Source organism: Electrona antarctica (assembly GCF_951216825.1).
Source record: "Electrona antarctica genome assembly, chromosome: 11".
Classification (NCBI taxonomy): Eukaryota; Metazoa; Chordata; class Actinopteri; order Myctophiformes; family Myctophidae; genus Electrona; species Electrona antarctica.
Genome location: NC_136792.1, coordinates 47626171 through 47640632, shown reverse-complemented (window position 1 = coordinate 47640632; position 14462 = coordinate 47626171). Strand labels below are relative to the sequence as shown.

At 44.2% G+C, this 14462-nt stretch overlaps 1 protein-coding gene across 1 annotated transcript; it reads right to left on the bottom strand.

The window, feature by feature from the left end:
• Nucleotides 1-1419: 1419 nt before the first annotated feature.
• LOC306932943 (extracellular calcium-sensing receptor-like) lies at nucleotides 1420-13663 on the bottom strand (the record flags this gene model as incomplete). Its single annotated transcript, XM_079514915.1, has 8 exons — nucleotides 1420-2333; nucleotides 2428-2551; nucleotides 2643-2870; nucleotides 3210-3485; nucleotides 3641-3802; nucleotides 4394-4663; nucleotides 12404-12698; nucleotides 13554-13663. The coding sequence occupies 8 exons, from the start codon at nucleotides 13661-13663 to the stop codon at nucleotides 1420-1422; spliced, it is 2379 nt and encodes a 792-aa protein (XP_079371041.1).
• Nucleotides 13664-14462: the final 799 nt, after the last annotated feature.

Sequence of the window (14462 nt, the reverse complement as noted above, 5' to 3'; positions counted from 1 at the left end):
GATGCCTACTCCTGAGTTTTGACTCAACACCTCCAGTCCCACTTGAGCTCCTGGTTGCTCTTCAGATTCACTCCTGCTCACCAGTGACATCATTGTCAGGCTCCCCCCCCCCCCTTTTTTCCCTTTTTTGAGTGGTGTAAACCACTCCTACAACTGGCTTTTGTGTGCAGAAAAAATGAGCATGGTTGCTATGTTCAAAATAATTTCTGACGTAATTAAATCACACCCGGGTGAACTGGATGACCGTAGCAACCATGCTAATTTTTTCTGCACAAAAACAGCCAGTTGTGAAATCACATCCGGGTGTGATTTAATTACGTCAGACATTACGTCAGACCACAGCTGATCATGCTATATAAAACCTTACACCACTCAGTTCACACGGGTGTGATTTTTTCATAATAACATGTTAACTTCTGAACTGAACTGTCCACAGCCTCCATGGTTGAGTGGAGAACATAGAACCTTTTATAGAACCGTGTCTTTCTTTTTTGAGTGGGGAACATAGAACCTCTTTTTGGTTGAGCAGGGAACATATAGAACCTTTTTGGGGGGGCCGGATGAGTGTGGAACATAGAACCTGTGGAACATAGAACCTGGGGAACATAGAACCTGGGGAACATAGAACCTGGGGAACATAGACCCTGGGGAACATAGGGATGATTTTATATTTTCAGACATATGCAACACGTCAGACGTAACCACAATGCATTTGCATAATAGTCTACTATGACTATGTGTCCAAAGGGCCTAAGATCGCAAATTGAACCCTATCTGGGTAAACGCGCCGATCATTATTGTGACCGTTGTATTATATGATAGATTCCTCATAAACTAATAGAAAGGCTTTATACCAAATGTCATGTGTTTCGTTATTATATCCAAGTCTGTCCATGACAATGCATCCTTTGGTCACATACTCTTCATACTGTTCTATTGCATTTATTTGATCTTTGTCATTTATTGGCTTCAAGGCACACATGGGGACTCGAGTTTGAGTCGCACACACAAAGACTTCTAGGCTCTATATTTCAGACATGTCCTTAAAGATGTCAGACTCGACACAAGACTCAAGCTGAAAGACTGACTCATGAACAATCTTTATTTTATGTTTCATTTGGTGCATTAACATGCACGAAATGTCATGTGCAATGGAATCTCCGCTGCACACATCCGACCTCAGTCAACCTGCTGGTTTGCAAAGTAAACACTATGGCGAGCACAATATGCTTTAGGCCTAGGGTCAAACTGCATTTTTAAGAGGGTAACCACGTTTATGCCAACTTTTCTTTGTGATGGCTATAGATGTTTGCAACCCTCACTGGATTACTGCTTGCTAAAGGTTATCAATGAAATATATCTACAGTATATTATTGCTATACAATACCCAGAACATGTATTATCATTGCATTTCTGCTTCTACGTCTTGGCGGCACCTCGACCCATGATGGACTTCTTAGTGTTTCTCTCAGGTTTTAAAAGCATTATATAACACTTTGGTCCAAACAGCACCAGCAAAAGACCAAAACTAGATGCTAGAATAGCAAACACCTCCACTACATCTGCATATTTGCCTGGAGAGCTGATATATGCTGGTATGAAGGCTATCCACACGGCACAGAAGATCAACATGCTGAAAGTGATTAACTTGGCTTCATTGAAGTTGTCTGGAAGATTCCTTGCCATGAATGCTAGGACGAAGCTGAGGAGTGCCAGTAAACCGATATAACCTAGTAACACTGCAAAACCAACTGTTGATCCCACATCACACTCATAGACTATCTTATCACTGTGGTATTGTGTGTTTTTATGAGGAGCTGGTGAGGCAGACACAAGCCAGACTATGCAGATTATTGCCTGGATTGATGTAAGAGCTAGAACTGTTCCTCTCTGCTGCATAGCACCAAACCACTTCATGATGCCTGCACCACCAGGCTTGGAGGCCTTGAACACAGCCAGCACCACCATAGTCTTTACCAGGATGCAGGAGACACAGAGCACAAAGCTGATCCCGAATATTGCATGCCTCAGCTGACAAGTCCAGATCCTGGGACGGCCAATGAACAGAAGTGAACACAGGAAACATAATATGAGTGACAGCAGAAGTTGGAAGCTGAGTTCTGAATTGTTGGCGCGTACCATGGGTGTGTCTCGATGATACACGAAGATTCCCAGGACAATGGCACAGACAAGTGTGCCTAGCAATGAGATGGTTGTTAAGGAGATTCCCACGGCCTCGTGGTAGGACAGGAATTCCAGGCTCTTAGGGACACAGCTGTCACGCTGGGGACTGGACCAGAAGTCCTCTGGACACACGGTGCACTCTGTAGAGTCTACCATCGAGGGCAAGATTAAAGGAAGAGACAACTATACAGTATCATTCTAAAGATCACTTACTGTACCTATAGCTACATAATGTAAACCTACCAGTCTCATTGCTGATCTCTCCCTCAGAGCAAGCAATGCAGTCAAAGCAGCAAGCAGGTTCTCCTTTCCTCCTGGCCACACGGGTTCCAGGGGAACAGCTCTCACTGCACACTGACCGAGGAGGCTGCAGAGGAAATTAACCAATCTCAGTCCAACCTAAATGACATTGACATCATGAGCTTGACACACTAGCCATTTTATAAAGCCAAAGAGACCTTTGTAGATTCGAAGCTCCAGAAGATTGTGTCTTCATCGAGGATGAGTTCTACACCAGCGGAGGCTGACTTCTTGACCACACCTACATTCTGAACCTTTACATTGCCGTCATTGAGCCACACCCAGTTCATGACTTCAAATATTGGTAAAGCGTCACCGTTCTCATCAAATGACACACGATCGCCAAATGATGTGGTGAAGTTGACCTCTTCCAGGTAATACATGAGCTAGAAATGTGAGTAAAAGTATTGAGACTACTGAAGATCAGTACTATACTCCATACAATATGCACAGTAGTTGCAAGCACTGAGATGGACTGTTGTATTTGCTTGGGTAAACTGCAGTGACAATGACCTCGTCCAAGTCTATGAAAGCCGGGGCCTTAAATCATTTGGCCGTTATAAGTCGGGCATTGACTTTCTCCTAAATGAAACGCATGCTCGTCTGTGTCCAGCATGCATCTGAACCAAACCATGTTACTGCTTTAAAAATAATAATAATCCTACTATGTCAAGTTTTACCAATGTCATGGGACCCCAGCTAGAAACCACAACTTCATGTTTTACCTGCCATGGCTGTATTGTCTGCAGAGTGGCACAGCTGTGCCCAGGGAAAGGCCCTCTTCCTGGCACACACTGCAACAGGTCATGGAGGGCGTGGGCCAGAGCATACACCGCCTTGTACACACAATACTCTATCCTGAGTTCAGACACATCCAAAAATGTAGTTCCTGCCGTTCCCAGGTCCTCTTGTCCAGTACACACCCTTCCACCAGCCTCCACCCACTCTGGTGAAAGGGGTGCAAATTTACACTGAAATGTGTGCTCCCAAAACTGCCTCGCCTAAAAAATTCAAATCAGATAAGTTACCTTGTGAATATTAATCACTTTGTATATTCATTTCACAACTTTGAAATTGCAGCATGAATACAAAATTCAACAAAAAGACTGACTATGGTATTTTGATGGCTGCTGTCGGGATCATTGTCAGGACGGACTTTTGACAAGAAGTCCTCGAGACCTGGAATCTCTCCTCGACGGATGACACAGCCCAGGGTGCCTCTCAGGTACGGCATGTAGCGCGGAGAGTAGAGGTTAGGGTCTCTGATCCAGCCCAATCCGGCAATCCATTGCAGACCTGTCACATTCTGCTTCACCACCTGTAGATTATTATTATTTTTATTAGATTACATGTTGTAAACCAGTACGTGGGACAAGCCGATGCATCCCTGGGGGGGGGGGGGGGGGGGGGGCGTGTGTGTAGGGGTCATTCAAACGGGAAAAACAATCCAACCTTTTTTCTGGCGACTGATACTGTCGTGAGGGGGCCATGCTTTTCATTTATTTTCATTTATTTTTAATAATTATTTTTTGATTTTCATAGTGGTTATTTTCCCAAATAATTATTAAAACATAAATGAAAACATGAAATGAAAGATTCGATGAATCTATCATGGTTAAAATGGAGTTTGAAGTTATAATGGGTTTGTATAGGAAGGGGCGGGGGACAGCTAAAATTAATATCAAATATCTAAATATTGAATGGAGCAACTTAAAACCTGTCTGGGATGTTCACATGAGCCTGAGTAGACGTTAGAATGACCAAAAGTTTTGAAAGTGAAATATCCCTTTAATTGTACTAGTTTCCAACTTATGCTCATATTATGTTATGGAGTGATGTGTTCAGTTCAATATAAGTACTTTCTGATGCCGTATAGTTATCAATCCCTGTATCATAACATAACACAAACCTCCTCCATCAGATCAACTATATAGCTCCCATATGCATATGCAATGACCACTCGAGCGGAGGACGTCTTTATCACAGTGACGATCCTCTGCAGTTCAGCCGGGCCGTGGTCCCAAGGCAGAGCCTCCACATAAGCCAGACAACCCAGACCAGAGTGGACCAGCTCGGCCTGGATGATATGGGCAGCGTCGCGGCCATAGTCGTCATCAATAAACACCACCCCAACCCAAGTCCACTCAAACCGCCTCATGATCTGGAGCATAGCTTCCATCTGAATGAACAAAGAATGGAGGGATACTCACATAGGCTGTTCACCTACATTGGTACTGTAGGTACAAGTACAGTTTTGAAGTAGGCTACTTCACAGTATATCCTATCCATTTTTTCAATACTCTATTCTACTACCAAACGTGCATTAAACACTCAGGGCAGGCCCTAAATAGTCCGACTACCGGTATTCAATCAACAACATAGAATATCGACCAGCTCGCAAAACACATTGCATCCGTTGTGAGCTTATATATCTACTATTTGTGAAAAAGCGAGTGTGTGTGTGTGTGTGTGTGTGTGTGTGTGTGTGTGTGTGTGTGTGTGTGTGTGTGTGTGTGTGTGTGTGTGTGTGTGTGTGTGTGCGTGCGCGTGCGTGCGTGCGTGCGTGCGTTATACATCATATGTAATAATAATAATAATAATAATAATAATAATAATAAGCATCATCATAATACTTCTTCCACCACTGTTCAAGTAAATCCATGAATCTAATTTGCAGATGTCTAAATGTCGACGCTCCCTTGATACTGTCTATAAAAACCAGCTCTGAGAGGTGATGTGCAATATCAGTTACACTCACTAGATGGAGACATTTGTCAAGTGTGTGGAACATGAACAGCATTGTTGTGTGCAGCAGTTCACCTGGAAGACATTACTTGGGATTGTTCTAAAGAAGGATGGGAAGTTATTCCGGTCACTCAGACAGGAGCAAGTGGCCCAGTAACTTACCTGAAAGAGGCAGAAAACATAACAAAATTATTTTCATTTTAAGGTAAGAAATGGGCTACCCACAAATTCACCTTTAAAGGAGCATTCAGTGATTTGGGTGATTTGGAAAACCACCCAGTCCGCCCCGGTAACAAAATGTGCACATGCACGCTCTACAGTGGGGGGAAGTGCAACAGGCCAACAGCATGTGCACCAAGGCCCGCCCCCACTCGACCATGATTGGAGGAAGGCCCCACTCATCCTGATTGGATGAAGGTTTTGCCACCCGCCACCAAAACTGAAACTAGGGTTTTTTGACCCCAGGGGCTCACTGGGGACAGGGAGGAACTCCTTATATGGTCAGCACACTCTATAGTAGGGAGGATTATAGGTGCTGCCACACTATGGAAAGAGCCGCGCACGTTCTCGGCTGCGCGCAGCTTAAATTCTGAGTTTTTGGTGGAGCTTCTTTTCCATCCACCAGCTGTCTAAAAACTCAGAATTTAAGCTGCGCAGAGCTTAAGAAGTGCGTGGCTGTCGACCGTTTTGCGCTTAGGTGTGGAAAGGGCTTATCCAGAAAAAAAAAAGAATAAGTGATATTTGAATTAAGTCAAATCACTGAATATACCTTTAATGGGTTATTTTTATTTTATTTTGTATATGTCCCCTGCAAGCAGAACACAGCCTGGGAGGAGGAAGAAGAAGAAATAAAGAAAACAGTGTCATATTTAGCTTCAAAGAAGCACTGGTAGCCTTTCTGACTTACAATGTGGTCTTTTAACCCATTTAGGCCTGAAGTCGAAATTTAAAAAAATGTCTTCTAAATTCTGACAGTTTTCTGAAATGCCTCATGTTTCTGTATCAGTGGTGCTCAATATTTCATGTCAAGGACCCCAAAAATGATATGTACCACCGAAAGAAAGAATATATATTCAAAGATTTGTGCCACATTTTCACGATCTTTCAAAAATAGCAGACCTACAAGCTCGTAGGGCTGTCCCCGACTAAGGATTTGTATAGTCGAAATTAATATGAATAAATTTGCTGTTAGTCGACTGATAGTCGACTGAACACCCCCCTGCACCCCCCCAAAAAAAAACAACAACACATTTGCATTAAGGTTGGGCGATAAGCTCTCAAGGCGCCGCGTCCTGCCTGTTTTTGCAGCGCCGTTCGCTACGCGTTGAGAGCTTGTAGATCCGTCTATTTTTGCAGCGCAGCTGCGCAGCTGCGCAGCCAGGGTAACAAAATAAAAAATAAGTTACAGGTGGAGATGAAGTGAAGTTGGAACGGACAAGCAGCTGCAAGACAAGCTAACATCACAACCACTGGCTGGTGACAGTGTTGTTAGCCGCAGCAACATGTAGCCTGCCCTGGTAACTTCTCCTCCTCCCCGGAGAACTCTTGCCTCCCCGCACCGTCGGGGAGGCTGATCCACAAGCTCTCAAGGCATCGCGTCCTGCCTGTTTTTGCAGCGCCGTTCGCTACGCGTTGAGAGCTTGTAGATCTGTCTATTTTTGCAGCGCTGGTGTCGGGGTTCGTTCACGTTGTCAATAAAAAAATAACCTAGATTACAGGCGGAGATGAAGTTCAATCAGTGGGTTGAATCAGTAGCTACGCGCTAAGCTAACGATCCCCGACCCTACACTAACACTAGCAGCCTGTTTTTTATTTCCCCCCCGACTTCACGGGTGGCGCATTGGGATTGTGATGAGACACGAGACAGCAGTGTGCATTCTGTTGTGACTGTATATTATTAAACTGCATGGGTCTGGACTCCGGAGCATAAACAACATGTAGGCTACAGTACAGTAGCCTCCCTCGGCTCGGTCCCTCCCAGCCTTTACTCTGGCTGCCAGAGTGTTCCCCGATGCTGCGGTGCGGGGACTGGGAGCATACCATTATAACGGAGGGGTTTTCCACCCGGCCCAAAAAAAAAAATCGTCCCGACTGTTTTTTTTTTGTTTTTTTTGGTGAACATCGACTGAGAGGTTGTCAGTCGACTGAGACCCGTTCCGATCGATTAGTCGACTATTCGACTAATCGAGGTCAGCGTCGACTAATCGAGGTCAGCCCTACAAGCTCGTAGCGTGCCACTCGGTGGCGCACTACGAGCTTGTAGATCTGCTATTTTTCAATAGCTAAATTTTAACAATGTTTAAAACACCAAAAGGGGTTCCCGCCCAAAATGGGTTAACTGAAACACTCACCTCTACCTCATAATGACTGAATACACTGTTATGGCAGGAATGAGGTCTCATCATTCGCGATCAGCAGACAGAGTTGGAAGCAGGACACAGCATCAAGATCGTGGCATCGTCATCTTTCTTTATTCATTGTTCCGATCATCTCAGTACAGCAAAATGGTAGCATGGTTGCCCATCGTAGTACAGTCAAAAGTGATCGCATCACCCCGTTCCTTCCCAAGTTGTTCCTTTCCCTCCCCTTTATTTCCCAACCACACACCCCCCAAATTGACAGTCAGTGACAGGTGTTTTATTCAAATACAACAGGACATAGGCAGATAATAACAGGTGGTCTCACTCATCTCCTTTCATGGTGTTTGCTTGCGACATTTAGACATAGTCTAAATGGGATAGTTGGAGGCAAGCAGGAAACAGACTAATTTGAGAACACACCCAAGTAGGTAATCGTCACCTTTGCCAGTAGGGCTTGAAGACTTCAGCTGTCAGATTGACAGGAAGACTACTCTAAATGGGATATTTACACAAATACATGTATGAGAGCTATTAGTAAGTGAACATGGGAACTACAGCTGTCATTAGTGACAGCTTCTGCCAGGAAGCCATCGTTGCCTATTCTGATTGTTGACCAATACCCCCGAAGAGGTAATAGTGACAGCTGTCAGATTGACAGCTGTTGGTTGGTTTGACTGCGTAGTGAATGATTGTTCCATCCTATTTGACCGAATGGAATACAATAATAGTTCTTATTGAATAGTAGAATTGGCATTCTAAAACTGCCATTACAACACATATACACTATAGGCTACTATAAAACATGTCAAACATTGGCCATTTTGGCCAAATTGTCAAATATTAAAGAAAGAGGAGAAATTATGAATAGCCGATCTAGAAGCTATATAAATGTATCTGTGGAACGCCTCAACTCTTTCCAAGTGCAGGGTGGGGATCAGATTATTTTGGGAGATCATGGCCTGAAAAAGGTTGAGAACCACTGCTGTAAAAGACCAAATACATGATTTATTGTACTGTAGAACAGGGGTAGGCAACCTTAGGCACTGGTGCCAACATTGGCACAGCATAGGGTGATCACTGGCACATTGGTCCCTTTTCCACCAGTTGGTTCCCAATGGGAACCGGTTCAGTTCTTTGTGGTTCTTAGTCCATGAGCCAGAGCTCCAAAATTGGAACGTTAATTATGAATTGAGTGGGCAAAGCCATACCTATATTAGATTGTTATCACTAAGGCCAAACGGAATCTGCGGGTTTTTTTCTGTTTTTCTGCGGTGACTCCGGAGGAAAATCTGCGGGATTCTGCGGAGTGTTTTTTTTTCCTTTTAAGGTTTTAGACAGTTATCCAGGACTATAATCAATGTGTTTAGAGCAAAAATAACTCTAAATATGCGAAATAAACCTTAAAGTACCACAACAAAGTAATTAAGATCTATTAGTCAAATGTTCGACTTCATCCATTTTTATTCAATAATAATTCACTCCTTCATGAACATCCTTTAGTACAATTCAAATAACAAATGTGAAATTAAATTACAATGGGTCCATGAACATACAAGCCAGCCAGTCCATTAGCCAGCCAGCCAAAAAGCCAGCCAGTCAGTCAGTCTGTCAGTCAGCCAGTCCGTTAGCCAGTCAGTCAGTCAGCCAGCCAGTCAGTCCATTAGCCAGCCAGCCAGCCAGCCAGCCACTCAGTCCGTTAACCAGCCAGCCAGTCAGTTAGCCAGTCAGTTATAGCCAGCTAGTCAGTCAGTCAGTCAGTCAGTCAGTCAGTCAATCAGCCAGCCAGATAGCCAGGGGCCAGCTTGGGGGCTTCCTCAAGAGGAATATCTGCCTCAACCAGAGCCTTTATACAATCCAACACAAACTTCTTCCTCTCAGCAGTACATGGGTCTTGGAGAGGCAGGCAGCCAGGGTTTCAGTCCTAGATCGTACTGCAAAACAAAGACAATGTGTTAAAACCCTAGCATCCCTATTCTGAGGGTAACATTAGTTGAAAATAGCAGATCTACAAGTTCCCAAATGATGCCTCATGCTGCGACAGTGCGACTAAGTGGGTGTCTAAAAATACTGAACATGAATCCAACACAACACTGCACTGTTTGACATGGTGCTGTCTAGGGCACTAGGGCACCAAAACAGAGTGGGCACTAGGAAACGGTGGGCAGACTGGGCACCAGGGATAGGTGGGCACCAAAACAGAGTGGGCAGCAGGGATAGGTGGGCACCAAAACAGAGTGGGCACTAGGGAAAGGTGGGCACCAAAACAGAGTGGGCACTAGGGAAAGGTGGGCAGACATGGGCACCAGGGATAGGTGGGCACCAAAACAGAGTGGGCACTAGGGAAAGGAGGGCAGACTGGGCACCAGGGAAAGCTAGGCACCAAAACAGAGTGGGCACTAGGGAAAGGAGGGCAGACTGGGCACCAGGGCAAGCTAGGCACCAAAACAGAGTGGGCAAGCTATATTAAAAAGTTGAATCTGCAACACAATTTGATATGGGGTCCCTGGCTCCTGCTTCATCTCTCTCAGCTAAAGGTTTTCTCTCAATTCAATTCAATTCAAATCAAATTAGCTTTATTGCCTGGCATGAGAAAACATATGTTTACATTGCCAAAGCAAAAGTGAAACGAGACAATCAAGAAAACAATCTATGTACAAATAAATATGAATATAAATAGGAATTAAATAAAGGTGTACCGTGTAACTGTAAACAGATGTGTTACATTAACATTTTGAGTAATACTATCTAAAAATATTTCATATTCTCTCTCACACACACACACACACACGCACGCACGCACGCATGCACTCACTCACTCACTCTCTCGCACGCACGCACGCTCTCTCCAAAGTCCAAATACACACACACACACACACACTTTCGCTCTCTCTCGCACGCACATCGCATGCAGTCTCTCCAAACACACACACTTTCTCTCTCTCTCAGCTCTCTCTCGCCTCTCGGAGCGATCGAAACGCAGCAACGCTGCCCAATTTTTTTTTATTTAGTTCAGCATGTTAACCAAACCAGCTAAGCTACAATAGTAGCCTAAATGTAAATGCTACTTACCCAAATCACTCGCACTCCTGTTGCTTCAGACGCTCGAAATTTCTGTTAGGTAATCCATTGTGTGTTGGCAAACAAGAAACAACACCCCCCGCGGCCCCCATCCGAATAAAAGTTATTGAATGACGACGAAGACGCGTGTCACTCAGCAGTCGGCTCCTCTGCAGTAAATCAGACAGGACTTCCGACAGCTTTTGAAGTTTTGATAAAGTTATATTAAATATTCTCGTCCAGAGCCTCCAACATATTAGTCAGCAGTAGAGAATGAGGGGAGGAGGGAGGGGCGGGTGCGTCCACTGGTTAATATTATGCTGGCCTGGGTAAAGTAAACTACAACATGAACGTGTTAAATTTCCGCAGAAATTCCGCGTCGTTTTCATCGGAACACCGCGGCCGCGTATTCCGTTCGGGCCTGGTTATCACCATGAAACTTCCCCAATTGAGTAGCCTACTTACACGAAGACAATGATTTATTGTATTACACATTTTAAAATTTTGAGTGGTGTAAACCACTCCAACAACTGGCTTTGTACCCGTGTACCCGTGTTCGTACCAAAAAAATGAGCATGGTTACTATGGTCACTGACATTACGTCAGACCACAGCTGATCAGGCTATATAAGACCTTGCACCACTCAGTTCACACGGGTGTGATTTTTAAATATGCAAATGAGGCAATATGTAGGAAAATATGCTAAATAGAAAATATGAAAAAGCTATACAGTGGAAGGGTTATCATGTATTAATTTACTTGTATTGATCCTGTAAACAATTTAATATAGGTCTAGTTTTTCCCACCAATTTTGGAGCTCTGGCTCATGGACTATAAACAAAAAAGAACTGAACCGGTTCCCATTGGGAACCAACCGGTGGAAAAGAACTGAACCGGTTCCCATTGGGAACCAACCGGTGGAAAAGAACTGAACCGGTTCCCATTGGGAACCAACCGGTGGAAAAGAACTGAACCGGTTCCCATTGGGAACCAACCGGTGGAAAAGGGGGTCATTGTGTGTGAGAGAGGATTATTTATTTTCTTTTCTTTTAAATTAAATATTCAAAAAAGTTTAGTCGGAAATTAAGTCCAGTCTCATGATCACATCAGTATGCAAATGACATCCTGCATATAATTCCACGTTCATTCAAACACACATTCCTTGGAATCTGACCAGGGAGAGACTCTGGGAGATAGTGGGTTATTCAGTCTAATAATCATACATCCTGATGTGAAATCTGACCAGGGAGAGACTCTGGGAGATAGTGGGTTAGTCAGTCTAATAATCATACATCCTGATGTGAAAAAATATATATTTCTAACCCATTCTGCATGGGCGGGAACCCCTGTTGGTGTTTCAAGCATTATGTTATACTTTAGCTATTGAAAAATAGCAGATCTACAAGCTCATAGCGCGGCACCAAGTGCCGCGCTATGAGCTTGTAGATCTGCTATTTTTGAAAAATCGTGAAAATGTGGCCCAAATGTGGCCCTGTTGACATCAGGCCTACTGTAAATGGGTTAAAGAAGAAGACAAATAAATAAATATTGCCATGTGTTAGGGTTAGGGTTAGGGTTAGGGTCCATGCGTATGGACAATCAAAATCACGGACACTAACTAATAACTATCAAGAAAATAAAAAAACATGGCACCTAATGTCAAAAGGGTTGCGCCAACCCCTGCTGTAGAACACAACAAAACAAATAAACACAAAATAGGTTGTGCTAGAAGGGGATTCAGGTATGAGCAAACTTACCATGGGCACTCGATACAAACCAAATATTCTAGAGATGGCAATAGAGTTCTCTGAGGTAGCGTCGCCCACAATGCCGAGCACCGGAGGAGAGCCGATGCAGCTCTTGTCCAACCGAAACCGTTTCTCCCTCTCGCTGACCAATGACAATGCTGCACGGAATGCAACGCCGAGCGTGAGGCAGTTGTCATAGATACTGTACCCCAGAGTCACGCCAGGCAGCAGGCTGGGGCTGCTGTTGATCTCACCGATGGCAAACACCATGGTCTGGGCACACCGGAACCCTCGAACGTCAATCCTATAACACACACAAATATCACTGTGACCTCGAATATACATGTATTGTTGTAGAAATGTCAACACATCCTGTGTCAAAACATGTTACTTGCTTCTCAAACATGTTAGTCTCATGGTCACCCCATATAAATAACCTTTTCATCCTCGGCACCACCTGAATTACATTGTTACTTTATCCCATTTTGACCTGAGATCAGATTCTAAAAATATACATCCTGACAGTTTTCTGAAAAAGCTATGTTTCTATGTCAGTCGTTCTTCGATTTTTCAAAAATAGCAGACCTACAAGCTCGTAGCGCGCCACAGCTTGTAGATCTGCTATTTTTCAATAGCTAAAGCATAACATAATGCTAACACCAAAAGGGGTTCCCACCCAAATGGGTTATAGCACCTTTTATCATATTAACGGTACCTAAATATGTAAATCTTTCCCCCAAAGTTACAGTATGTCAAGAGGAAAACTGGAGAGAATATCTGTTTCCATTAGGTCAGCATTTCTAACATTCACCAAAAACAGGCTTCACAGCTGAGCTTGTAGATCTGCTCGTTTTGGTCAACTGACTTAATTGGTGGGTTATGTTCCCAGCCTGTATAGAGTACAGTACACCAAGCACAGTTTTAGTCGGGTCCGTTTGACTAAGAAAGTGGTTAAAAAAGTGACATGGGTGAATTCCAAATGTTATCAAAGTATTCTGAGGCAACCCTGGACTTGTGTCAAGGGCCAAGGCACCCCTATAAGGTGCCACGGGCCATGGCACCCCTATAAGGGCCAAGGCACCCCTATAAGGTGCCACGGGCCACCTACTTTGAGATGCCCTGACCTGTAATCCTCTTGGCTGCTATTATTGATACTCACCCGTAGCAAGTGGGCTCCTGTTGCTCGGAGGTGAAAGACTGCTCGGGGAACACAGAGGAGTAGTGGACCAGAAACAAGCCACCCAGAACAAAGTCGCCCGCTCTGTGCATTCTGCTGAGATTAAACTCTGCCTGTAACTCACAAGAGGAGGACGGGGAGGACGGGGAGGACGACAAAGAGGAGAACGAAGAGAACAATAACAAGCTCATTAAGTGCATGCATGAACGCAGGTGTGTGTCTAGAGAAGACCTCATGACTGTCCTGCTCGGTCGGACGTCCCTCCCCCCCTTTCTAAATCCACTGTCCGGTTGCTACATTTTATACGCAGTTCTGTGACGTCCCCTGTGTCACCTTATGGCATTACGTCATCTGTAACAGCGCCCACCTGGGCAGAGGCTGTAAGAGGCAGGGCGTGTCAAAAACATAATAGAAACAAACAAACAACAAAATATCTTTTCATAGTAACAAAATAATGGTGGTTGTTCTATACCATACATGGGCAATGTATGGGCAATGTGGGGGCCACATGCGGCCCCCACCTTCACTTAATGCGGCCCTCAGGTTAATATCAGAATACTGATATATTAATGATTTCAGCTGGTACAATTCCAAGCATGCAAACATGACCCGCTTTTGTATGTCCAATGTGTTTGGATTTAGTTCATAAAGTTAACATAACTATAACTATAACTATTTGTTTTAGGTTATTTGTAAAATTTACAGGATTTCAATTCAAATATAGCAAAAATAGCTTGTAGATCGGCTATTTTTGCTACGACAGTAATATGCAACGTGGCCCTCTGGAGTGAGTGTGGAACTATAGTGGCCCTCTGGAGTGAGTGTGGAACTATAGTGGCCCTCTGGAGTGAGTGTGGAACTATAGTGGCCCCTCTGGAGTGAGTGTGGAAC